The following is a 26,480-nucleotide window of genomic DNA, read 5'->3' on the forward strand; positions in this document are numbered from 1 at the left end:
TTGGAATCGATGGAACCGGAAGAGACCCCATGACTTACATAACCATCACCCAGCGTCGAGACAAGCCTCGGCCAATCATTCATCAGACCACTGTGGTGGGCTATCAGTCCTTTTTTGATGAAATATCCCATGTATCAGAAGAATTGAAAAAGCATGCCTTTTCACATCAAGCAAAGAATATGTTTGTAAATCTGGCTGAGAATATAGCTCTCTCTCTCGAAGTTAAGAATTGCTTTGTCTGCGGAGGCACACACACCGGAGAGCAATGGCCATGGGAAGCCAAAGAGGTCTTCCAAACCGACCTCAATCAATTGAACACAACTATAACTTACAAACGGAAGACACATCCCTACGAGTGGGCTCTCCAGACAGATGTCATTGGCAGACAATGCATATCTCGGCAACACTCCCGAATCTATACTACCTCTGTTGGAAATTCACCATGTACTGGGGTCCTTACTGCTAACCTAACCAAACTAACCTGGTGGCAGACTGAAAATTTGACTATGCCCACTACCCTGTGGACTGACTCAACCCTAAACAAAACGTGGACTGCTGCTGGGGTGCCAACCACCCTCTTCGCTGCTCCAGATGGATACTACTTCGTTTGTGGCCGACGGGCTTATGAATTGTTACCACTCAACTGGTATGGCACCTGTTTCCTGGCCACCATACGGCCAAGTTTCTTTCTCTTACCAATCACAGCGGGAGAAACATTAGGTGTACCTGTCTACAGCCCCATGAAGCCAAACAAGCGTCGCAGAACTGCTAAAGTTTCTATTGGAGATTGGAAGGATCAGGAGTGGCCTCCTGAACGAATTGTACAATACTATGGCCCTGCCACTTGGGCTGAAGATGGGTCTTATGGATATAGAACTCCAATCTATATGTTAAATCGTATCATCCGACTGCAAGCAGTGTTGGAACTTCTGACTAACGATTCTGCCATGGCTCTCAATATCCTTGCCAAGCAAAACACCAAAATAATTACAGCTGTCTACCAAAACCGTTTAGCCTTGGACTACCTCCTAGCACAAGAAGGAGGTGTGTGTGGCAAATTTAATCTCTCTAATTGTTGTTTACAGATTGACGATAAGAGCAAAGTCATCGAAGAGATTACTGATCGAATGATCCGATTGGCCCATGTCCCTGTGCAGATGTGGACCGGTGTCCTTGACTGGACGGCCTCTCTACCAAATTGGCTTACTTCAATTCCCGGATTGAAGGACATTCTCATTCCTCTGCTGTTTTTTATTCTAACTTGCATTTTATTCCCTCTTTGTTTACCTCTTATTTTCAGAAATCTACGATCTATGATTGAAACCATTGCTGATCGCAGAGCCGCAGCTCATGTTATGATGATCAATAAGTATGTGTCCATTTCCTCATTCCCTGATTCTGATGCATCTGACTCTGATATTACTTTTGATTCTGATGACGATTATTTTGATACTAAACTCTAATACTCCCTAAGTAACTCACGACGTTGGACCACGTTTGTTGCCAGGGTAAGCCGGGCTACAAAGGGGGGTGACGCCAATAGGGCCCATCCGTCTCAAACCCGTGAAGAAACCAACGACCTGGCAACATCTTAGGGTCCACCATGAAAGTTCTATGTATTAATTTTTGCTTCTCTTTTCAGTTACCTAACAGCTACAAGTGATACTTCCACCTTCCATCGAAGTTGAAGTATCAAAGGGGGGAATGAAGGAGTTTGATTCCATGAACCCCTGAAGACTGCACCCCTGAGACGCCTCTCGTCTCTTCATGCCTGCCGTGAAACGCACAGCCATCTTGATTTACTAACATTTGCAACGCAAACGGAACCTAATACGTAGTGACGTACTTACGCACTAACATTTAGTGAAACGTAACTCCATTTTGGATTCATAATTTGTATTGTATTAATACGAACGCCGCCGCAAATGTCTAACCCGTCAATTAAATGACGAAACAATAGTCTGATCATAAGCTACACCTACTAGAGACCACGCTAGCTATTGCTTGTTCAGCAGTTTGTAAATTGTTTGTTCAGCGAAAACCAGAACGCATGTGTGAAAGATAAGAACTGTAAAGTGTATAAAGGTTTGCTCCAAAGGGGGCGTGGCATGCAGTTGTACTAAGCCGTTGTCTTAGCTACATCTTGCTGGCAATAAAAGTCTATCTTTACGGATCAGTTGTCTGGGCCTCCTTACTGACTAAAAAGAGACGGTTACAGTTTCAGCAACTCTAAATAACTAGGTACTTCCCAGAAGTCACAGTATCTGTCAGGTACTTCCCAGAAGTCTGCCTGTCTTCTCCCAGAGAGGTCTGGAGCTCCCATTCTCAGACAGAACCTGGAGCTCCTAGTCCCAGATCCACGGGGCCCATCCTCTCCCTGCTGGCCAGGGTTGCCAGGTGTTCATGAAAGAACAAGCGCTATTAAAAAAAAACAAAAAAAAACCAAGCCCAAAAAATGCCCAAAACACATGAGATTAAAGCTACTTTTATTAGAAGGTATTTATATACAGAAAACATTTAAAAATTACATTTGTGAGTGTAATGGAGGAAATACAGTGGCTTGCAATAGTATTTAACCCCTAAAATGTCCATTAGATTTTTATAGATTACTTGACATTACACAGATTGTTCCAGACAGTATGTGCGAAAAGTAAATTTTTAAACTCACAATTCATTATTCAGTAATAGTTTCTATCTATCCACCCTCCCATGCAGGCCAGTTGTATGATTGACTGATGCACCACTACTCCAGTCTCAGCTACTGAACTCTGTAGCTCCTTCAAAGTGAAAAAAAAAAAAAAGAAATCCCCTCACACTCATTCCCCCCCCAAGTACATGTCTGGACCCCCCCACTCATTATCCCCCCCCCAAGCACATGTCTGGCCCCCACACACTCATTCCCCCCCCCCCCCCCCAGCACATGTCTGGCCCCCACACATTCATTCCTCCTTCCCACTCCAAGCACATCTCTGGCCCCCCTCAAACTCATTCCCATTCCTCCTTCCCACTCCAAGCACATCTCTGGCCCCCCTCAAACTCATTTCCCGTCCCAGCACACTTGTTCCTCCCCCTCCAGGTACCTCTTCTTTTTGGTTGTTGCCAGTTAAGTGCTTCATTCCCTTCAGCATTCAAGTCTGCCGTGCTGCGTAAAATCTTCCTCAATCACCAGACGCTGTTGGTTGCTATCAGTGCCTGTCTGCCCATATGCTCCTCTGACAGTGGAGAGGCCTCAGCAGCAACAGTAGCTAATCACAGGGACAGCTGGGCTCCAGTCCCAACAACCAAGCCCCAAAAAAAAAAAGATTGACAGAAAAAAAACACCCAATAATAGGCAACCCACGAATTGAAAAAAAAAAAAGCGAATCGCTAGAAAAAAAGTCCAAACTCGCGAGAATAACGAGGTTGCCAACACTGCTGCTGGCTCAGCAACTTATCTTCTCTTATACTGGACACGCCCTTCAATAACCTCCCACCCGGCAGGGTCCCACCTATAGACATTCTCTCTCTAGGGGATTTAAAGGAGACCAGGCTCCTAGACTGCCCTGCATTTCTTCACAAGAGGACATTAGGGCGCTGCCTTACATGTACATTCACAATCATAACACATGTGAAGCAGTTAATATTTGAAATAAAGCATAAGCATCAATTATAAAATACAAACCTATTTTTCTCTTCTATAACTGGTCCTTATGAAAAAGACTTTAATAAAAACTTCTTCAGTTTCTTCTTAAAGAGCTTAGTATCAGCCTTTATCTTAAGATTTTTATAGAGATTATTCCAGAGAGTGGCACCAACAATTGAAAAAGCTCGATTGCATGTGGTTTGAAGTTGATATTGTCTAAAAGAGGGCACAGCTAATTAGGATTTTCAGTAAATTGCTTGAGGGAATATATTTATGTAACAATTCCTTTAGATATGTTGTACCTGTTGGTCACAGATGGCTGCGACCTTTGCTACTCACCTCATTTTGCCCTGTAGCTCCGATTCTGGCGAAGATCGCCACTTCTGCCTCTGCACGCCGACCTCCCTGGCGTTCCCGGGACAGTGTGGGCAATCCTGGTCGCCATCCTGAATCTGGTGTAACTTAGGGTGCGCACACCTGTCCCCATCTTATCCACGTCATGGCGGGAACCTCGGGGGCGTCCCCTCCTCATGACATCACTGCCTACGTGTACTTAAGCCTACCGGACCTTCCAACCAGCGAGTTTGCAAGGATTCCATCTTGCTCAGTTCCTTTCCACAAAGATGCTTCGCCTCGCTGTTCCTGCGTTCCAGACTGAGTGACTCAGGTACCCGCTCCTCGGGGGCCTTGCTGCACTCAGGGCAATCTGCTCCTCGGAGAGCCTTCACTGCAAGTCTCACCTTCACCAGCTTAGTGAGTACCTCTTGCTACTTCTACGGACGACCCTTCAGTGTTCCTGCTCCGGGTCTCCGCTGCTGCTACAATGATACATCTACCGCAACACCTCGGAGTGAATACTAGACCTGATCTACAACTCTCCTTCTCTCCTGCTGTACGGATCTTCGGGTTACCCTGCTCTGCGGACCACTACTGGATTCACGCTATCTTATGCCTGCTGCCAACACCTACCTCCAGCTTACCCCGCGCTGCGGATCACTACCGAAGTTACCATTCACAAGAACCACAGAGAAGCAAGTAGTACCCGGGTTCACCCGCTCTGGGGACCACTACTGGAGAATCCATCTCAGGTTTTCGTACTCCAGGACTGAGTTTACTAACCCGCTCCTCGGGTTTCTCTTTGCTGTATAATAAAATATCTCTGACTCCTGTGTCCATCACTGCTGAGACTCCGCCTGTCGTGGAGAGTCCCCACAGGGCTCCTTCCTGTGGGTGGAGTCAACTCTCTCCATGACCCAAGAGCCTACAAACCAAGTTCAAGTATAACAAGATACATCAGTTTCCTGTTATTTAATGTTTCATGTATCAACATCAGAATCTTAAAATAAATTCTAAAACTTACTAGAAACCAATGTAATTCCATTTATTGTGCGGTAATGTTGCCATGATGGCAGCCAGATATTGATCTACTTGCTGCATTTTGAACAATTTGTAACGTAGGCAAGCCAATATAAAGAGATTTACAATAATCCAGTAAGTTCAGTACCATTGCCTGCACTATAGTACACAAATCCTGCTTCATTATAAGGGCCTCAATATTAAAGCAAACCGTTTAGGTAAATTAGCCAGATAAGACATATATGGGTAAATTACATGGAATATTCAGGGGAAACTACAGACCAGTTACCCTGACTTTAATGTCAGGAAAAATAGTGGAAAGTGTTCTAAATATCAGAATTACAGAACATATAGAAAGACATGGTTTAATGGAACAAAGTCAGCATGGCTTTACCCAAGGCAAGTCTTGCCTCACAAATCTGCTTCACTTTTTTGAAGGAGTTAATAAACATGTAGATAAAGGTGAATTGGTAGATGTAGTGTATTTGGATTTTCAGAAGGCATTTGACAAAGTTCCTCATGAGAGGCTTCTAAGAAAAGTAAAAAGTCATGGGATAGGTGGCGATGTCCTTTTGTGGATTACAAACTGGCTAAAAGACAGGAAACAGAGAGTAGGATTAAATGGACAATTTTCTCAGTGGAAGGGAGTGGGCAGTGGCGTGCCTCATGGATCTATACTGGGACCCTTAATTTTCAATATATTTATAAATGATCTGGAAAGAAATACGACGAGTGAGATAATCAGATTTGCAGATGATACAAAATTGTTCAGAATAGTTAAATCACAAGCAGATTGTGATAAATTGCAGGAAGACCTTGTGAGATTGGAAAATTGGGCATCCAAATTGGATAAGTTATTGGAGGAGAAGTCCATCACCTACTATTAATTAAGTTGACTTAGAAAATTGCCACTGTTATTACTAGCAACAGTAATTTGGGATTGACTTAGTTTTTGGGTACTTGCCAGATTCTCATGGCCTGGATTGGCTTCTGTTGGAAACGGGATGCTGGGCTTGATGGACCCTTGCTCTGACCCAGTATGGCATGATATTATGTTCTTATCCTAGCATGGCTCTATGCTGCTGAATATCCTTTTAGAAATCACCACTTAGCTGGATAAATCATATCTGTCTAAGCTAGACCTTCTCTATGGCAGGTCTAATTTATGTGATTAACTTAACCAGATAAATCCAAGTATCAGCACTTATCTGGTTAGGTTAACTGGATAAGTAGCTCCTCTGTAATCTGCCCTTTCTCCTTCCAGTATCTACATAGACAAATAAGTAATTATCTGGCTCAGTGGTGATTGTTGAATCTGTCCAGATATTCAGCGGCCCCCACTTGCTGGATAAGTCACTACTTTTCCGGCTAAGTAATGCTGAATATTGGCTTTGAGTATGTAAGTTATCCCAATAGGCGCAACTTATAAAATACTGATTTCAATAATGCATTTAATTGGGGATGTAAAAATTAAAATTAATATAAAAAATACATATGGTCTTGAACCTTATCCAAAAATGGGAATGTTTGATTGTTTAAACTAAAACCATGCAAATCAGGAACAAATTATTCCTGAGTAATCCATATGACTTTTTAAGATTTAACACTAGCTTTTTAGCCTGTAACCAATCCTGAACTCCTTGTATACTGTCAGTGTGCAGAAGGAGTTCAGGACAACGTTATCTGAATAACTTTAGGAAAGCCTTTCTTCCAACCAGACTTATGGTCATAACTTTAGCCAATCAGTGCTGTTATTTCAGCGCTGTCTGGCTAAGATTTTTCTGTGCCCTGGGATTGTATCCAGCCTCACCTCTTTCTGTACATGTAAGTTTTGTGTGGGCAACAATTTGCCCAGATAAACTGTATCTGCTCAGACAGGGTAGGATGGAGGGGTTAGTTTAAATCCCAAGCATATTTCCAGCTAACTCCCAAACAGGCCGATACAGTAAAGCGCGGCAGCGGTTACCCTGTTTTTAACCTGCTTTGTACGCGCATTTTGGACGCGTATGTCTAACCCGTGATTCAGTATCCTGTTTTACGCGTCCTTACCGCTTACTGAAATCGACGCGTATTCCTTTCCGCCCACCGCATGTATATGATATATTAATGATTGGATTAGCTATTCCCTCCGATACAGTAACGTGCGCCCAGATTATCGCCTTTTTAATCAGCTATTTTGCCGCGTCTTTAACCTGCAAATTTAACGCCTACCCTGACCCTGGCGTTAATGTGGCGTTAGTGTGGTGAACTGAGCCACCCAGTCCCAAACCAACCCAATCCACAGAAAAAAATGCTTCTTGCACAAGGGGGAAAAAAGTAACCCAACCTGGCACCACCGCGCTTAACCTCAGAGTACTTCGGTTCCGTTGGGAAGAACGGACACCGTTTCCGGGGGCTCCTCTGGCCTTCTCGTGGGTCTGGGCTCCTTGTCACCGCTGACTTGCAGTGAGCATGAGCTCCTGTATCAGGCCTTATCCCTACACATCCTACACCGTGACCTCGGACGTCCAGCCGGGCGCTCAGGTCACGGTGTGCGTTCATGCACCTTCCCGCTGCCTTGAGCGCCCAACTTGGACGTCCAGGCGGGTGCTCAAGGCAGCGGGAAGGTGCATGAACACACGCCGCGACCTAAGCGCCCGGCTGGACGTCCGAGGTCACGGCGTGTGTTCATGCACCTTCTCGCTGCCTTGAGCGCCCAACTTGGACGTCCAGGCGGGCGCTCAAGGTAGCAGGAAGGTGCATGAACCCAAGTTTGTCACACACTGGGCCTATTTTCTACATTTTAAAACATCTAACATGAATATTTTGCTAGAAGCCCAAATCTGATAAATATGACTAATGGCTGAATACTACATTGACAGTTTCGGCACTACTGTTTAAAAATCCCAGGAATCAAACTTAACAGCAGCTCAGTTACTAGTCTATTTTAATTAAGGCTGACTGAATACAATCCTGTACAAAGACAGACCTAGGCAAGCCAACATAGGAACAGAATTATTAAGAAGCCATTCAGATGCAGCAGTTAAGAGCTCACCATGCTTCAAACAGCAGTGCTTATAAGTTTGTGATCTGCTTATTTTAAAAGCTTGATAGACTTTATTAAGACTTATTCTGGCCATGCTATTTGTAGCTTGTTAATCAGTCCGATATGTTGAATAACTTTAGAGTTCTAGTAGGTTATATGTTAGTTTGTATTGACAGACATTGACTTAAATTCTATTTTGGTTTTGTTTATTTACATTTTTAGGCTTTGTTTTGCATTTTATGGATTTATGTTGTATTAAATTGTTTAAAGTTGCTGGCCAAACCCCCACAAAAAGCAATTTATAATTTTTAAATGTAATTAGGAGGCAATTAAAGCAGACATTCTCATCCGTGTAGAAGGATATGCAGTACCAATTTTACATTGGATCTTCTGGTTTGCTATCTACAACTTATTACTGAAAAAGGGGACTATCAAATGTTTATAAATAAATGTAATAAATTCACTATTATTCCTAAAGGCTTCTGTAGATTTTTTATTTTATTAAATATATTAATTTCCAAATGTGTTTCCAGAACTAGCCCTCAAGATTACTAAACAAATTAAATTCCTTTTGTCTGCTAGAGCAACTATGATCTCTAATCCTGGCCAAACAAATAAACATGCCTAGAGCTCTTTAACTGTACTAAGTAACAGGGTGCAAAGTTTACTTCGCGTGAAAATAGAAACTTCTGGTTTATAATTAGATAAGTAGTTCTTTCTAATCAGTGTCAACTTGGACGTCCAGGCGGGCGCTCAAGCAGCGGGAAGGTGCATGAATGCACACCGCGACCTGAGCCCCCGGCTGGACATCCGAGGTCATGGCGTGCGTTCATGTGCCTTCCCGCTGCCTTGAGTGCCCAACTTGGACATCCAGGCGGGCCCTCAAGGCAGCGGGAAGGCGCATGAACGCACGCCGCGACCTGAGCGCCTGGCTGGACATCCGAGGTCACGGCATGCGTTCATGCACCTTCTCGCTGCCTTGAGCGCCCAACTTGGACGTCCAGGCGGGCGCTCAAGGCAACGGGAAGGTGCATGAACGCACGCCGCGCCCTGACCGGCTACGACAACGGCAGCAAGCCCAGCAGCAACTGGTACAGCGGCATCGGCATGGGCTTCGACCAGCGGCACGTCGGCCCTCGCTCCAGCTACTCGGACTCGCACTACAGGGCCCCGGGCGACCCTGACGCTGATGGCGCCAGCCCGCCGCAGGCCAGTCCACGCTCCAGCCTGTGCGGTCAGTCCCTGGAACTAAAGAAGGAGCTGGAGCTGCACATGAAGAAAGAGTATTTTGGTGAGTAACTAGTGTGTGGTACTTGCTTCAATGCCGACAGACGTTCATGGGCCTTCCCCCTGCCTTGAGCACCTAGGCTGGACGTCTAAGCTGCGACCTCGGACTTCCGGCTTGGACGTCCAGCCAGGTGCTCAAGGGAGCGGGTCTGTAGGAGAACCATCCACTTTCATTTCAAATGACATTTCAAATGACAGGTACCAGTGCACCCAGGATACTGTATAGGTGCTGTATACCGCCCTATACAGTAAAATGGATTGCGCATGCCTACCGCTTCATGGACGCGCTTTGGACGCCGTTTGCATTTGCGTCTCATTTGAATACTGTATCGGGCGGTATGTGAACCAAATTGTGCGCGCGGCAAACGAGGGTGCGCCCGGCACTGCCGCACTCTTTCTTACGTGTCCTTACTGTATCGGCCTGATAGTAAGCCAGACAAATCTTTTGAATATCAATATCTAAAAATACAAGTCAGGAATAAGGCCAACAAAGTATGAAACAAAAGTAAGAGACAGTAAATATAGCAAGTACTGTGAGATTCCAAATGAAAACCTCTTTATTTTTAGTAGAATATGTTTTATTTTTCATGCTCCTATACCAGTTTCACTTGAAAGATCTAAGTTTTGCTGTTTCCTGATACATTGAGGTTTTTTTTTTAAACTGCTGTGCTTCATTTAATAACATATTTAAATAGAATTCATAACAATTGTACTCATCTCTCTCCTGATTTTGCATTGTTTAGTTTATGGATGATGCAGAGAAAGTTGCAGTTATATTAGCACATGAGGTGGGACATAACCTCAACATGGCTCATGATGCTATGAATTGTCCATGTCCTCTTTCTGTATGCATTATGTTTCCCACATTAAGGTAAGCAATTTTTGTTTTTGTTTTTGAATCACTATTCAGCTGTAATACAGTTGTTTATTGTAGAGTCACTTCAGGCTGAATTTCTAGCATATACTGTAAGTTATTACTGTACAGTATCTGACTACATTGTTTTAATGATAATTTGCCTTTAATCTTTTTTATCATAAAAAGGACATTTAAACAGGAAGAGGGTAGATGTTAAAATCTAAACATTTAAGTAAGTTAGCCAGGAATATTCAGCCACACGGATATGCTGCTGAACGTCCCTGAATAAATTACTAGTTAACCAGATAAGTCTATTGAGCAAGTTTAACTTATCTGGTTAACTTAATTGAATAAGTTTGAATATTGCTACTTATCCGGTTAAGGGTATATTTATGAAGCCATACTACAGCTTTATTGTGTGTTAAAACAGCTTTATTATCTGATACCTGGGAATATTATACATTAAATAAAGTGTCGTGTGCAAATGTTAAAATTTGCAAATGTGCATGCAAATAAAGAATGTTATGCAAATGAAGGTCCCCTTTCATATTACATGTTAAAATAGTATATATTTTGGAAGCAAAAATGTGGAAAATAACTACACCGTATCCATTTGCTTTATGTCGTTTTTGGACAAAATAATGCATGTGATACTTTTCTGGATCTCTCCTAGACACATTTATTGAGGCCTGTGCCTATTAAAAAACATTTACTACTAGGGCAGCCTTCCATGAGCCACAATGTTAGGAAGTTGTCTATTGGCACACTGGATGGTTCAGGCAGCTAATCAGCAGCACCAAGAGGGCAGGGAGGCTGACATACTAACCTGGAAAAGAGCCAGCACTGGGTGCAGAGCAGCAACCAGAACAGGTGGAGCATCAGGGTCCACATCAAGGATTGCCATGGAGGAAGCCATGGCAGGGAGTGCATATTTTGTCCCTGCATCATATTACAGAGTATACCAGAGAAGCATATGATCAAGAAGTACAGCTTGAGCTTTCAAACCATAATGGACGACCTATAAGCAGACCTCGATCTCATTACAAAAGATCCCATTCCATACCAGGGCTTGTGAAGCTGTTGTCTTCACTGCATTTCATGGCTTCAGGCTCATTCCAAACCACTTTTGGAGTTGTAGGGGAAAATTACAAGCATTGTTTTCAAGGTATTTGCATAAGGTGCTGCGAGCTGTATACAGCCACATTCAAACTTAAATTAGATTCCCTACTGAAAGACAGGACTTGATGACCTTGAAGAGGGTTTTCTATGCTATGGTACAGTTTCTCCATGTTCTGGACTCATGTAACCCTCATCTCACCCCATAACTGGAAGGAGGTCCTCCACAAGCAAAAACTCTTCCACTTCCTTAGGGGTAGATTTTATAAATTTGTGCACACGCGTACTTTTGTTCGTGCACCAGGTGCGAACAAGAGTATGCGAGATTTCAATAGATACGCATGTAGCCGCGCGTATCCATTAAAATCCGGGGTCGGCGCGCGCAAGGCTGCCCAAAATTGGCAGCCTGTGCGCGCCGAGCCGCACAGCCTGCCTCCGTTCCCTCCGAGGCAGCTCCGAAATTGGAGCAGCCTCAGAGGGAACTTTCTTTTGGCCTCCCCCCACCTTCCCCTTTCTTCCCCTACCTAACCCACCCCTTCCCCCGGCCCTATCTACACCCCCCCACCACCTTTGTTGAACAAGTTATGCCTACTCGAGGCAGGTGTAACTTTGCGCGCGCCAGGCCGGCTGCCATGCGCCATGTTCCGGTCCGGGGGCTGGTCCAGAGGCTGCGGCCACGCCCCTGGAACACCCCCGGATGACGTGCCGGCCGCGTCACGCCCCCGACATGCTCTCGATGACGTGCCGGTCGCGACATGCCCCCCCGACACCCCCCCCCCAGGAAAGCCCCGGGACTTACGCACATCCCGGGGCTTTGCGTGCGCTGGAAGCCTATGCAAGATAGGCTCGCCGAGCGCAGGAGGGGTTTGGGGTAGGTTTTCGGGGGTTACGCGCGTACATTATGCGCGTAACCCTCTGAAAATCTACCCCTTAATATGCAAGTGGTGTGTGATGCACAAATGTGCATCCTTAATGTTATGCCCAGGTACCTAGGAGCTATACATGATGCCTATATTCTTCAGCAATTAGCAAGTTTTGAGTATTTTGAGGAGGGCAGGTTTGGCCATGGTTTGCTATTAGGTAATAACCGTTCCTCATTCCCTAATCTCTAGCAATGTGCATATTTCTAATGCCTGGGAAATTGGTGTGTGTCTTGTTTGTATGCAACATGTTTTATTCCTAACTTGTATCTATACATAACTGGCCATGCCAGGCCTAATCATTCTGGCTAGATGACATAGAGCAGAGCTAATCTGGAGAGGCCTTAGAATTAGAGTTCCAATAAAGCGGGCATTTAAGAAAACTAAATAAAATAGTTTCTTAGTCATATAGAAATCCTCAAAAACCTTGTGCCAGAAATTTAAAAGTCTACAGTCCCAGGGTTATAGTTGGTTCCTAACAAGAAACTAGTAAGCTCTACAAAGGAGGGACTCAGAAGTAATGAGTGCACAGTCAGAGCAGAATCAGCTGATGATGTCATTACCAAAAATGTGTATCCTTTGTCACTATATGTTGCTATTTGAAGGGGATACAAGAAACCAGTCTGCAGACCTTGTACTCGAGCAGCCAGGATGTCACATGTAAGCTACTGATATGTTATTTAACACTTACTTATTTATTTATTTATTTAGAAGCTTTAATATACCTATGAACTTTGGGAACATCTCATCGGTTCACAGTAAACAAAAAATGCAGCTAACGAGCTTTACAGAGAACAATGAACAATCAATAAAGTTAACGAGCTTTACAGAGGACAATGAACAATCAATAAAAGAGGAAGAAGAGAGGAAGAAAAGTATGGGGCTAGTCAACTAGGGCGTATTGCAGAATTAAAACAGAGCAATGTATAATAAGGGTGGGATCAAACAGTGATAAAAAAAAACAACATAAGATTAAATAAGACAGAATGTCATGTAAGTTGAAATAAATTAGTATTCAAATATATAAGACAGGATTAAAGATTTATAAATGTACAAGTCATTTCTCACAGGACAAGCAGGATGGTTGTCCTCACAAATGGGTGACATCGAGAATGGAGCCCAACCACGGGAAAACTTCTGTCAATGTTTCTGGAACTTTGACTGGCCCCTACTGGTCATGCCCAGCACAGCACCAACCCTGCAGCCAGCAGGGGTCCCCCTTCAGTCTTCTTTTTTCCGCGCAGCAGCTGCCACGCGGTGAAGGAGCTCTTACCACATTCCTGACAGGAAATTCTTCTCGAACTTCTTTGAAGTTAAATATGCCCCACAGGGGTCCCTCCTCTATCTACATTTAGTCCGCGGTGTTTCGGTAATTTTTTTGCCGTTTTTCGCCGGCTACCGTCGAGTTTTGCCTTCGCAGCCTGCTGGCCGTTGACCGTCCTGCGGCTAAATTTTTGGTCAATGGCCATGGCATCGGGGTTTCGTCGGTGCCCGGATTGTACGTGCACCATGTCTATCACAGACCCTCACAGAGTCTGCGTATTATGTTTGGGAAGTGAGCATGATGTCCTGACTTGCACCAAATGTGCCCTTATGACACCAAAAGGTCGCAAAGCCAGAATGGAGAAGATGGGACTCCTTTTCCATGCTCACACTCCGACGCCGTCCATCGCATCGACGTCCTCGGAACCGGCACCGTCAAAGTCCTTCCATCGTCGGCAACCTCCCGGTGACCGTCTGCCATCGACGTCTCCACGGCCATCGACCCCCGTCCCTTCCCCCAAGGATCATGGGGATCGGAGGGAGAAGCATCGTCATCGACATCGCAAGTCTCGGACCATCGAGGAATCGAAGTCTTCGACCTCGGTACCGTCCGAGCCACCACCAAAGAAGTCTCGATCAGAAGCGGCACCGTCCACTTCTGTTTCTGAGACATTGAGGCAACCCTCACCCCATCGGGGTTTGGGGGCCGCGATTCCACCGGTGACGGTGGTCCCGCCTGCTCAGCCTCAGCCTCCCTCTTCCGCGGAGCCGGGTATTGTTACCCCAGGTCTCCGGGAAGAACTGGACCGGCTGGTCCAGGAGGCCATCGATAAAGCGATGCAAAGGTTCCAGACTCCTTCGGCACCAACTCCGCCACCGAGAGTGGAACCAGTCATCGACCCGATTCCAGCAGCGCTGGCACCGCTGCTCGCCCGGATGGAAGCGCTCATGACCGCCCTTCCACCGGTAATACCCGGGTCACCGACAGCACCGGTGCGCTCCGCGATGCCAACTTCATCGGGTACAGAAACACCGTATCGAATTCCTCCTTCGGGAGTAGTTCCATCGGTGCCATGTCGTCCCTTGCCACCGATACATTCCTCCGGGGCGATACGTACATCAGCTCCACGATGCCTTCGATGCTGGCACCGATGCCTCCAAGGGGATTTTCGATGCCCCCGGTGATTTCTTCGGGTTTCTCGGAGCCTCAACCGGGTCCTTCAGGTATCCAACCCCCTCGGGGTCCTACAGGTCAACAACCTGATCCTTATGACACCTGGGGTGATAATTCTTCCACGGATACCTCTGATTTACCTTCACCACCCTCTCCTGCTGAAAGCAGAAAGCGTTCTCCTCCCGAGGACCTCTCTTTCACAAATTTTGTGAAGGAAATGTCGGAATTGGTCCCTTTTCAGCTTCAATCGAAGCAAGATGACAGGCACCAAATGATGGAATTACTCCAATTTTTGGATGCCCCAAAAGTCATCACTTCCATTCCAATTCATCAGGTTTTTCTGGACCTTCTAAAAAAGAATTGGGAAACTCCTGGATCTGTTGCTCCAGTAAATAAAAAAGCGGACTCTACTTACCTCGTACAGTCAGCACCTGGCTTTCAAAAACCTCAGCTAGACCACCACTCTGTTGTGGTGGAGTCAGCACAAAAGAAAGCTAAAAGAATGAAGCCATACTCATCCATACCTCCCACTAAGGAGAGTAAGTTCCTAGATAGCATAGGCAGAAAAGTTTACCAAGGGGCCATGCTTATTTCTAAAATAGCTTCTTATCAGCTATACATGACCCAATATAACAGGGTCATTTTTAAGCAGATACAAGAATTTTCAGATACCTTACCAGAACAATTCCAACAACAACTTCAAACCCTAGTGCTTAAAGGGTTTGAAGCCGGAAAGCATGAAATACGAACATCTTATGACATATTCGATGCTTCCACTAGGCTGTCTGCTACAGCCATCTCGGCAAGGCTCTGGGCTTGGCTTAAGTCTTCTGACCTTCGCCCGGAGGTTCAGGACAGGCTCTCCGACCTGCCCTGTTTAGGGGATAATTTGTTTGGTGAGCAAATTCAACAAATAGTTGCTGAATTAAAGGATCATCATGAGACCCTTAAGCAGCTCTCATCGATTTCTTCTGACTTCCCTTCTAAACAACCATTTAAGAAGGAACCTAAAAAGTCATTCTTCCGTCCACGGAAGTATTATCCCCCACACACCAAGTCCAGGTCAACGAGGCCGTATCAAAAGCCTCAGCCTCACCAACCTCGAAAGCAAAAACCCACACCAGCTCCGCAACCAGGTCCTGCGTCGGGGTTTTGACTTTCAATTAGAGAGCAGATGCCTAATCCCTCTTCCAAACATACCAGTAGGAGGTCGACTAAGCCACTTTACAGAAAAATGGCATCATATCACTACAGATCATTGGGTGCTAGCGATAATTGCACAGGGTTACCATCTAAACTTTCTAACTCTTCCTGCGGACCCTCCGCCTCTACAAGCGTGGAGACTTACCGACCACTCTGTTCTTCTAGAGCAGGAAGTATCTCTTCTCCTCCAGTCCAACGCTATAGAACCCGTTCCTCTTTCCCAACAAGGACTGGGGTTCCATTCCAGGTTCTTTCTGATCCCAAAAAAGTCAGGAGGACTTCGACCAATCCTGGACTTGTGGGCCCTCAACAAGTACCTTCACAGAGAAAAGTTCAAGATGGTAACCCTGGGTTCGCTTCTACCTCTGCTACAAAGAGAGGACTGGCTCTGCTCTCTAGACCTCAAAGACGCTTATACCCACATTGCGATAACTCAGTCTCATCGCAAATACCTCCGATTTCTAGTAGGCCAAAACCACTATCAATACCGAGTTCTCCCATTTGGTCTAGCATCCGCACCGCGAGTTTTCACTAAATGTCTTGTAGTGGTTGCAGCGTTCCTCAGGAAGGAAGGCGTCCATGTATACCCCTACTTGGACGACTGGTTGATCAGGGCCCCAACCCAGCAAATCGCTCGGTCCTCCCTGACCCTGACAATTCGAACTCTAATTTTGCTGGGATTTCTTGTCAATTACGAGAAATCCTACTTTCTCCCATCTCAAACCTTATCCTTCATTGGAGCAGACTTGGACACCTTACAGGCAAAAGCCTTCCTTCCTCATCAACGTGTCCAAACCCTTGTGTCCCTAGCTTGCCAATTGCAGTCTCAACCCACAGCAACAGCTCGCCAATTCCTCATTCTGTTGGGACACATGGCCTCTTCAGTTTATGTGACTCCAATGGCCCGTCTAGCCATGAGAGTCATGCAGTGGACTCTGAAATCACAATGGATACAAGCCATACAGCCTCTGTCGACCGTTGTTCGCATCACCCATGCACTCCGTCTGTCTCTTGCCTGGTGGACAAATCGATCCAACCTCCTCCAAGGCTTGCCCTTTCATCCACCAGATCCTCAAATAATTCTCACCACCGACGCCTCCAACGTCGGCTGGGGAGCCCATGTAAACAATTTACAAACTCAAGGATTCTGGTCTCTAGAGGAAGCCAAACACCAGATAAATTTCCTAGAGCTTCGGGCAATCCGATACGCTCTCCGGGCCTTTCAAGATTGCCTATCAAATCACGTAATCTTGATTCAGACGGACAATCAGGTGGCCATGTGGACATCAACAAGCAGGGAGGCACAGGCTCCTTCCTTCTCTGTCAGGAAACTGCGCAGATTTGGGCAGAAGCCCTCTCCCGTTCGATGTACCTCAGGGCCACCTACTTGCCGGGGGTAGAAAATGTCTTGGCAGACCGGCTAAGCCGTGTCTTCCAACCACACGAGTGGTCACTCAATCCCTTGGTGGCGACCTCTCTTTTCCAGCAATGGGGTTATCCACACATAGACCTCTTTGCGTCCCCTCAGAACCACAAAGTGGCCAATTACTGCTCTCTCATTCGGACTCAGCACTCTCGGCCCAGGGATGCATTCTCCCTCTCGTGGTCAACCGGTCTGCTTTATGCATTCCCTCCACTTCCTCTTCTGTCGAAGACTCTTGTGAAGCTACGTCAGGACAAGGGAACCATGATCCTGATCGCACCTCACTGGCCACGCCGAGTGTGGTTTCCCATACTCCAGGATCTCTCCATCCGCAGGCACATTCCCTTGGGAAAGGACCCGCATCTGATCACTCAAAACGACGGATGTCTCCTCCATCCCAATCTCCAAGCCTTGTCCCTGACGGCATGGATGTTGAAAGGTTAGTCCTTCAACCACTTAACATATCGGATTCAGTTTCTCGTGTCCTCATCGCTTCACGAAAGCCTTCCACAAGACAATCTTACTCCTATAAGTGGAAAAGGTACACATCATGGTGCACTTCTCAGTCCCTTGATTCCCTTTCCTGTCCAATTCCTAAATTTTTGGACTATCTTTGGCATTTGTCAGAATCTGGTCTAAAGACCTCTTCCATTAGAATGCATGTCAGTGCGGTAGCTGCCTTCCATAAAGGTATCGGGGGTGTTCCTATTTCAGTACAACCCCTTGTAACACGCTTTCTCAAAGGCTTGCTCCATTTGAAGCCACCTTTACGTCCTCCGGCCCCATCTTGGGACCTTAATCTGGTTCTTGGTCGCCTTATGAAACCACCCTTCGAACCTCTTCACTCCTGTGACCTTAAATATCTCACATGGAAAGTGATTTTCCTTTTGGCTATCACTTCAGCTCGCAGGGTTAGTGAGTTACAGGCCCTAGTTACCTACCCGCCTTACACTAAACTCCTGCAGGACCAGGGCGGTACTCCGCACTCACCCTAAATTCTTACCTAAGGTAGTTTCGGAGTTTCATATTAATCAATCCATCATACTACCTATTTTCTTTCCCAGGCCCCACTCCAACTCCGGGGGAACAGACTCTGCATACCCTCGACTGTAAACGTGCTCTAGCTTTCTATCTAGACCGTACAGTTACCCACAGAAAGAGCACTCAATTATTCGTCTCTTTCCATCCTAACAAGTTAGGGCAGCCTGTGGGTAAGCAGGTTCTTTCCTCCTGGTTGGCGGACTGCATCTCTTTCTGCTATCAGCAAGCTGGCATTCCCTTTCAAGACCGTGTTAAGGCACACTCTGTGAGGGCCATGGCAACTTCAGTAGCTCACCTTCGATCGGTGCCGCTTCCTGACATCTACAGGGCTGCTACCTGGAGTTCTCTCCATACATTCGCAGCCCACTACTGTTTGGACAAAGCTGGAAGACAGGATTCCATCTTCGGCCAGTCTGTCTTGCGTAACCTTTTTCCAACATGACGTACCAACACCCTTCCGCCTACCCGGTGGGGAGCGTATGTCCTCTACCAAATTCCACCCCAGTTGTTGTGCCTGTTGCACGCCGTTGGGTATTTTTGGTGCACGTTCGGACATCCCTAGCTCGGTACTCACCCATTTGTGAGGACAACCATCCTGCTTGTCCTGTGAGAAAGCAAATGTTGCTTACCTGATGTAACAGGTGTTCTCACAGGACAGCAGGATGTTAGTCCTCACGAAACCCGTGCGCCGCCCCGCGGTGTTGGGTTCGTTTTCTTATTTTATTTTTTCGGCACTGCCTGTAGCTTTGAAACAAGACTGAAGGGGGACCCCTGCTGGCTGCAGGGTTGGTGCCATGCTGGGCATGCCCAGTAGGGGCCAGTCAAAGTTCCAGAAACTTTGACAGAAGTTTTTCCGTGGTTGGGCTCCATCCTCGATGTCACCCATTTGTGAGGACTAACATCCTGCTGTCCTGTGAGAACACCTGTTACATCAGGTAAGCAACATTTGCTATAAGTTAATGTTTACCATATATATGTGTGTGCATGCCTCATCTATTTCTCATGTCACACACAGTATGTATGTACACTGAATCTAGGTAATGGGAAGATATGAAATACAGTGTGGAAGGCACATATAGCAGAACTGGCTAGGAAATAAATCATATAGGTTCCAGCCTAGGACTCTAAACATTTAATGGTTGTATATATATAAAAAATAATATTTCATAGCTAGGTGCCAAAGTGTTACATGCAAATTGAACTATCACATATTTTTGTCCCCTTCCCCCCCAAAAAAAGTCTCCAGAAATGTGCATGGGCATACTGAAAGATTAATCATAGCTCTATGTCATAGTGATTGGTTATATGCCCACTAGAACATTCTTCAGACAGATCTAATATATAACTCTAATATGTATATATATGTTCCCTTTCAAATAAGAGTACAAGGGTACACTTCCCAAAAGGAACAATTAGATGCACAACATAAATTATAAAGTACTTCTTAACTATGAGCACTGTAAAGGTGTTGAATCTTAAACCATAGGTTGTAGTGAAGGTGACTAGCATAGCAGGGATTTCAATGATAATTGGAGCATTTCCTACTGAAAAAGCCTACTGTTGGATAAAGGATGCTGGTCTCTATGGATCTTGATCAGCGGCAACTTTATATTTCATAAGTTCATAAAATTAGCCTTTGGCTGCATGTACTTTCTTTGGAGAAATTGCTGCACTATGCTGAAGTAAATCAAATGATCATGTTTCATAATGGTGTGGGCAAGCTTAGAAGTTAAAAATTCCAGCTGTCCTCATGACCCGTGCCAAATTTCTTTGCCGCAGTTGATGCTGGATATGGCTGCAGGACATAGCTTCTCACACTAGTCATTCTTCCTAACATACCTGTAGAGAGGAGATACAATGAGGGGTAGATTTTAGAATTTTGTGCGAGCGCGAACTTTTGTTCCCACACCAGGCGCGAACAAGAGTACGTGGGATTTCAATAGATACGCGCGTAGCCGCACGTATCCATTAAAATCTGGGATCGGCGCGCGCAAGGCTGCCGATTTTGGGCAGCCTGTGCGCGCCGAGCCGCGCAGCCTGCCTCCGTTCTCTCCGAGGCCAGCTCCGAAATCGGCCTCGGAGGGAACTTTCTTTCGCCCTCCCCTCACCTTCCCCTCCCTGTGCCTACCTAAACCCCCCCTACCTTTATCGGAGGATTTACGCCTGCCGGAGGCAGATGTAAATCTGCGCGTGCCAGCGGGCTGCTGGCACGCCATCACCCGACCCGCGGGCTCTTCCAGAGGGCGCGGCCATGCCCCCGGAACGCCCCCGGGCCGAAACCACGCCTGCGGCACCGCCCCCGAAACGTCACATCACCCGCACCATGCCCCCGAAACGCCACGTCACGAACGCCACGCCCCCCAACACACCCCCCGGCACGCCTCTTCATGCAAGCCCCGGGACTTACGCGCAGCCTGGGGCTTGCGCGCGCCGCCAAGCCTATGCAAAATAGGCTCGGCACGCGCAGGGGGGGTTTGGGGTAGGTTTTCAGGGGGTACGCGCATATCCTACGCGCGTACCCCTTTGAAAATCTACCCCTGAGGCTTTAAGTCAACTTGCCCAGTCGGAAACTTACCTTTGGTGTATTAAAAAGTCATTTTCAATGGTTATATAAACCAGCGGGAGCAACAATGCATGACCTTCACACTGTTGCATAGATTGTGCTGGTTTGCTGCATGTTTCACAATATAGATATCCGATATGCCATCCCTGTTCAGATGATCCACAATCTATAGGAGGATCCAGAGTGTCTCCTTGCATGTTGAGGGGAAAATCACATGGCGTGGTAGCCAGGTTCATCACAGTATCATTGAGTGCTACTTTTCCTGTTAGTCCTGGACATTGGCTATTCTTATGTTGCGTCCGTCACTGCTCGACGCCCTCACTCCGCCCTCTTTACCTCTGTGGTGACTCCCTCCGAGTCTGATGGACGGTTGGCTGCTGCGGCGTCTCCATGCCATCTCCCTCCAGCGTCCCCTGACCGGCTCAACACTGCAGATCCGCCATGTTGCCTGAAGACCTAGGGCGCGCGCTCGCGCTCTGATTGATGTACCAGCAAGGGCGCGAACCTCAGGTGCGTCCCCCTGAGATGACGTCATCCACTTCCAATATTTAAAGGTCTCTATTTGCATTATCAAACTGAGTTAGCAAGGGGTTGGTATGGGAATGTGTCTCGCTACCTTTGGACTACTCTCCCAAGCTACTCTGCCTCCTCAGACTTACCAGAGGTACCTGCTCCTCGGGGGGCCTCACTCTTTTCTTTACTTTCAGATTACAGATTACAACCGGTACTCGCTCCTCGATGGCCCATGTTCCTGGGCACTCTGAAGATTCTCTTCTGCCTGGAAGCTATCGCTACTACAATCAATTGTGAGTTACCATCGCTCTCTCAAAGCCTACCCTGGAACAAGGTACTCACTCCTCGAGGGCCTAATCTTTTCCAGCTCCTGAGCTTCCTTATGTGAGTTTTGTCATCTTTTTATTTATTTATTTATTTAACTCTTTTCTATACCGACCTTCATGGTCATAACCATATCAGATCGGTTTACACAAAACAAGGGGATAAAAACATTAATTTTAACTTTAGAACTTTAATCTAGTTCTGTTCATGAACTCTGCCTACTCTGCCTACTCACTTTCTATAGTTTCTCAACAGCTCAGCCATCCTGGGATTGCTGTTCCAGTACCTGAGGGACTTCAGCCCTGCTGGGCATATCAGCTCACTACTGCCACCTCTTGTGGTTTCAAAACCTGTTTAATAAAATAACTAATGTGTGTCTGTCTCTGGTGGTCTCTCCGCTTCCAATATTTAAAGGTCTCTATTTGCATTATCAAACTGAGTTAGCAAGGGGTTGGTATGGGAATGTGTCTCGCTACCTTCGGACTACTCCCCCAAGCTACTCTGCCTCCTCAGACTTACCAGAGGTTCCCGCTTCTCGGGGGCGAGGTCATCTGCCAAAGGCCCAGGGATCCACCCACAACCATAACAGATTCATTTCAGATTGCTAACTCCTTAGCAGGACGATAACTGAGACACTACAGATTGCTAGCTCCTCCCTCCTGCAGAAGCCTGCAACACAGATTCCTACAGATTGCTACTCCAGCAGCTCACTCACTTCAGATTGCTAATACTATCTGATTGCTCCTCCCATCAGATAGCATGTCATCGACTGAGTGCTTCTCCCCAGCAGACTGTTCACTACGTTCACTTCAGATTGCTAACTCTGCCCACGGAATACATCAGATTGCTAACTCCGCCCGCGGAGTCAGATCTAGAACAGATTGCTAACTCCGCCCGCGGAGTCAGATCAACAACATCTTATCATGGAAGATAATTGTGTATGGTGACATCTGTCCTTTAGGGCTGTTTAGCTTGGAGAAGAGACGGCTGAGGAGGGATATGATAGAGGTCTTTAAAATCATGGGAGATCTAGAATGGGTACATGTGAATTGGTTATTTGTTTTCATATAATAGAAGGAATAGGGGGCACTTCATGAAGTTAGCATGTGGCATATTTAAAACTAATCTGAGAAAATTCTTTTTCACTCAATGCACAATTAAGCTCTGGAATTTGTTGCCAGAGGATGTGGTTAGTGCAGTTAGTGTAGATGGGTTTTAAAAAGGTTTGGATAAGTTCTTGGAGGAGAAATCCATTAACATCTATTAATCAAGTTGACTTAGGTTATAGCCACTGCTGTTACTGGCATCAATAGCATGGTATCTACTTGGGTGTTTGGGTACTTGCAGATACTTGTAGCCTGGACTGGCCACTGTTGGAAACAGGATGCTGGGCTTGATGGACCCTTGGTCTGACCTAGTATGGCAATTTCTTATGTTTTTATGTTCTTGTGACAAGTTTTGAGTCTTGAAAGAGTTGCTGGACTTATATGCACATAGAATCAAGGCCTAGATGAGTCAGATGACTCTCTGGAAATAATGAAGGGTAAGGAGGTGACTGTGAATAGAATGTAATTGCACCCCACTGTATGCTAGCAGTGCAATGCCTTGGGCTCTATGACTGTTATCACATGTTGTCTATAAAGTAAAATATTTAAGGATGGGCATGCTGCTACTTAAATACTGAAGCAACCACTTAAACTCATTATGCATGTACCTCTCATGCTTGTCAATGAAAAAGCAGCAGACACCTGTATGCATATGAACATACCCACATGCATCATATTTTCATAGGCTCTGCAGGGCAGGCTGCATAAGAGATTGAGTAATCATTTTCAGAGCCAGTGATGGCTTCCTTATGCTCACTTTCCTGGCATTTTAAATATGCCAATTTTCTACTATATCTCACATTAATGTTCTTTCCATAAGCTTGACTGCACACATCCCAGCCCTTATTTCCATAAAGCACAGCTAGAAAGAGGAGCAGCTAGGTTAGAATGGTTACAACATGTTATATGGAATCCAGAGAGGGCTTGGCCTATATCTGTCATTTGCTTTATATATCCTGCGCTGGGTGCTTTAGGATGCCTAGATGTGTGTCACCATCTGGACGAAGGGTTAGGATTATTATAGTGACTGCTCTTTACATGTTGTTATTATAGTCATTTAACTATAATAACATTTGACTGATTCTTTTAAGGTGCACATGCCTTCACACACCAATTCCATAACACAGATTAGGCCACTAGTGTTGTATATGACTAGTAGACAGCATTAGTAATGATTCAAGTGCTTACATGACATGTAAAGAAAGCTGTGTGCCAGTCCAAATTATTTTAAGCATAGTTAATCACAGTGCACCTTTGGTCTTGTGGTTCTCACAGGAGAAGCCAGATGGTAGTCCTCACATATGGGTGACATCACAGGATGGAGCCCAATCATGGAACACTTTTGTCAAAGTTTCTAGAACTTTGACTGGCACCTACTGGGCATGCCCAGCATGGCACTAAACCTGCAGCCAGCAGGGGTCCCCCTTCAGTCGTCTTTTTCCCGCGCCGCAGTAGCCACGTGGGTTAAGGAGCTCTTAGAGATTCCTGACAGGAATTTTCCTCACAGAATTACTTCAAACTTTCATACCCCACAGGGGTAGTACTCCGGTAAGTTTTTTACCCGATTCCGATCGATTCCCGTAGAGTTTGGCCCTCACGGCCTACTGGCCGTCGACCTGACCGCGGCTCAATTTTTCAAAGGCCATGGCGTCGGGGTTCCATCGGTACCCTGACTGCGCTCGCACCATGTCCATAACAGACCCCCATAAAGTCTGTATAATGTGCCTCGGATGTGAGCATGATGTCCTGACTTGCACAAAATGGGCCTTAATGACACCTAAAGGTCACAAAGCCAGAATGGAGAAGATGGAACTTCTCTTTCATTCTCAAACTCTGATGCCATCTATTGCTTCGACGTCGTCTGAACCGGCACCATCCACTTCGTGCCAGCATCGGGCACCGGCCGGTGTCTGGCCGGCATCGACGACTTCCCAGCCAACGACTACCTCTGCGCCCCCTCAGGACCGAGGGGATCGTAGAGAGAAGCATTGGCATTGACACCGAAAGCCTCGGACCATCGATGAAGGAAAATCATCGACCTCGCCATCGTCTGAGCTGCCATCGAAGAAACCCCATCCAGAAAAGGCATCGACGCTTTCTGAGACCGGGTCACCGAGGCAACCCTCACCCGGATGGGTATTGGGAGCCACAACTCTGCCTTTAATGGTGGTCCCTCCGGCTACGCCTCTGCCTCCTTCTTCCCTTCAGGAGCTGGGGCTGGTTGCTCCAGGTCTCCGTGAAGAGCTGGACCGGATGGTTCAGGAGGCCATCAACAAGGCGATGCAAAGGTTCCAGGTTCCTCCAATGCCGACCCCGGTACCGATTGCGGAACTGATCACCGATCCCATTCCGGCAGCGCTAGCACCACTGCTCTCGAGGATGGAAGCGCTTATAGCCGCTTTTCCACCGATGGATTCCAGGTCACTGATGGCTCTGGTGCCTTCTCCACTTGTTCTGTCATCGGGAGAAGAAACACCGTTCCGTCTTCCTCCATCGGGACTCCTGAAGATACCTCAACTATCAATGCCGGTGCGGCCATCGGCACTGCTGATCTGTCCATCGATGCCCTCGATGCCTGCATCGGTGCCCTTGATACCTTCATCGGTGCCTCCAGTCGCTCCCTTGATGCCTTCAGAGCCTAGACCGGGACCTTCTGGAATACCTTCATCCCGTCTCTCTCAGGTTCCTAGAGGGACAGGTGCTGATCCCTATGACACCTGGACCGACGATTCGTCTCCAGACTCCGATGATTTACCATCACCACCCTCTCCCACTGAAAGCAGGAAGCGTTCTCCTCCGTAGGACTTATCATTCATCAATTTTGTGAAGGAAATGTCTGAGTTGGTTCCCTTCCAATTACAGACTGAGCAAGACGATAGACATCAAATGATGAAGCTGTTACAATTTCTGGATGTCCCCAAAGAAATCACCTCCATCCCTATCAATCAAGTTCTTTTGGATTTTCTCAAGAAGAATTGGGAACACCCTGGTTCGGTAGCACCAGTCAACCGGAAAGCAGATACCACATACTTGGTCCAGTCAGCTCCAGGGTTCCAAAAACCTCAACTGGATCACCAATCTGTGGTGGTGGAATCTGCCCAAAAGAGGGCACAGCGCTTAAAGCCCCATTCTTCCTTCCCTCCAGGCAAAGAGCAGAAATTCCTGGATGCCATTGGACGGCGTGTCTTGCGGGGATCAATGTTTATCTCTCGGATCGCATCTTATCAACTTTATATGACCCAGTAAAACAGGGTCCTATTCAAGCAAATACAGGACTTTGCGGAGTCTCTCCCTCAGCAATTCCAGGAACAGCTGCAAGCCCTAGTTCACAAAGGATTTGAAGCGGGAAAACATGAAATAAAGTCCTCTTATGACATCTCCGACATCACTTCCAGGGATTCTACAGCTGCTATTTCTGCAAGAAGATGGCCCTGAAGTCCAGGACAGATTGTCCGATCTGCCTTGCATCGGAGACAATCTGTTTGGTGAACAGATCCAGCAAACGGTGGCGCAACTCAAGAAGCATCATTAGACCCTTTGCCAACTCTCTCTGATGCCTTCTGAATAGTCGACCAAACAACCATTTAGGATATGTTGTGTCCATCGGTGCCCGACGCCTTTTCTCCACCCTCCTTACCTCGTTGGTGCCTCCCTCTTCGCCCGCAGGAGGAATGGCTACCGCGGCGTC

At 46.5% G+C, this 26,480-nt stretch overlaps 1 protein-coding gene across 1 annotated transcript in view; it reads left to right on the forward strand.

The window, feature by feature from the left end:
* The window catches only part of LOC115092431 (disintegrin and metalloproteinase domain-containing protein 9-like), a 489,095-nt gene that overhangs the window by 313,373 nt on the left and 149,242 nt on the right, over positions 1-26,480 (forward strand). The window contains exon 5 of the mRNA XM_029603264.1: positions 10,034-10,161. Within this exon, the coding sequence (XP_029459124.1) occupies positions 10,034-10,161 (128 nt within the window). The remainder of the gene's footprint in view (positions 1-10,033; positions 10,162-26,480) is intronic.

The sequence above is a fragment of the Rhinatrema bivittatum genome, chromosome 5 (assembly GCF_901001135.1).
Source record: "Rhinatrema bivittatum chromosome 5, aRhiBiv1.1, whole genome shotgun sequence".
Lineage (NCBI taxonomy): Eukaryota > Metazoa > Chordata > Amphibia > Gymnophiona > Rhinatrematidae > Rhinatrema > Rhinatrema bivittatum.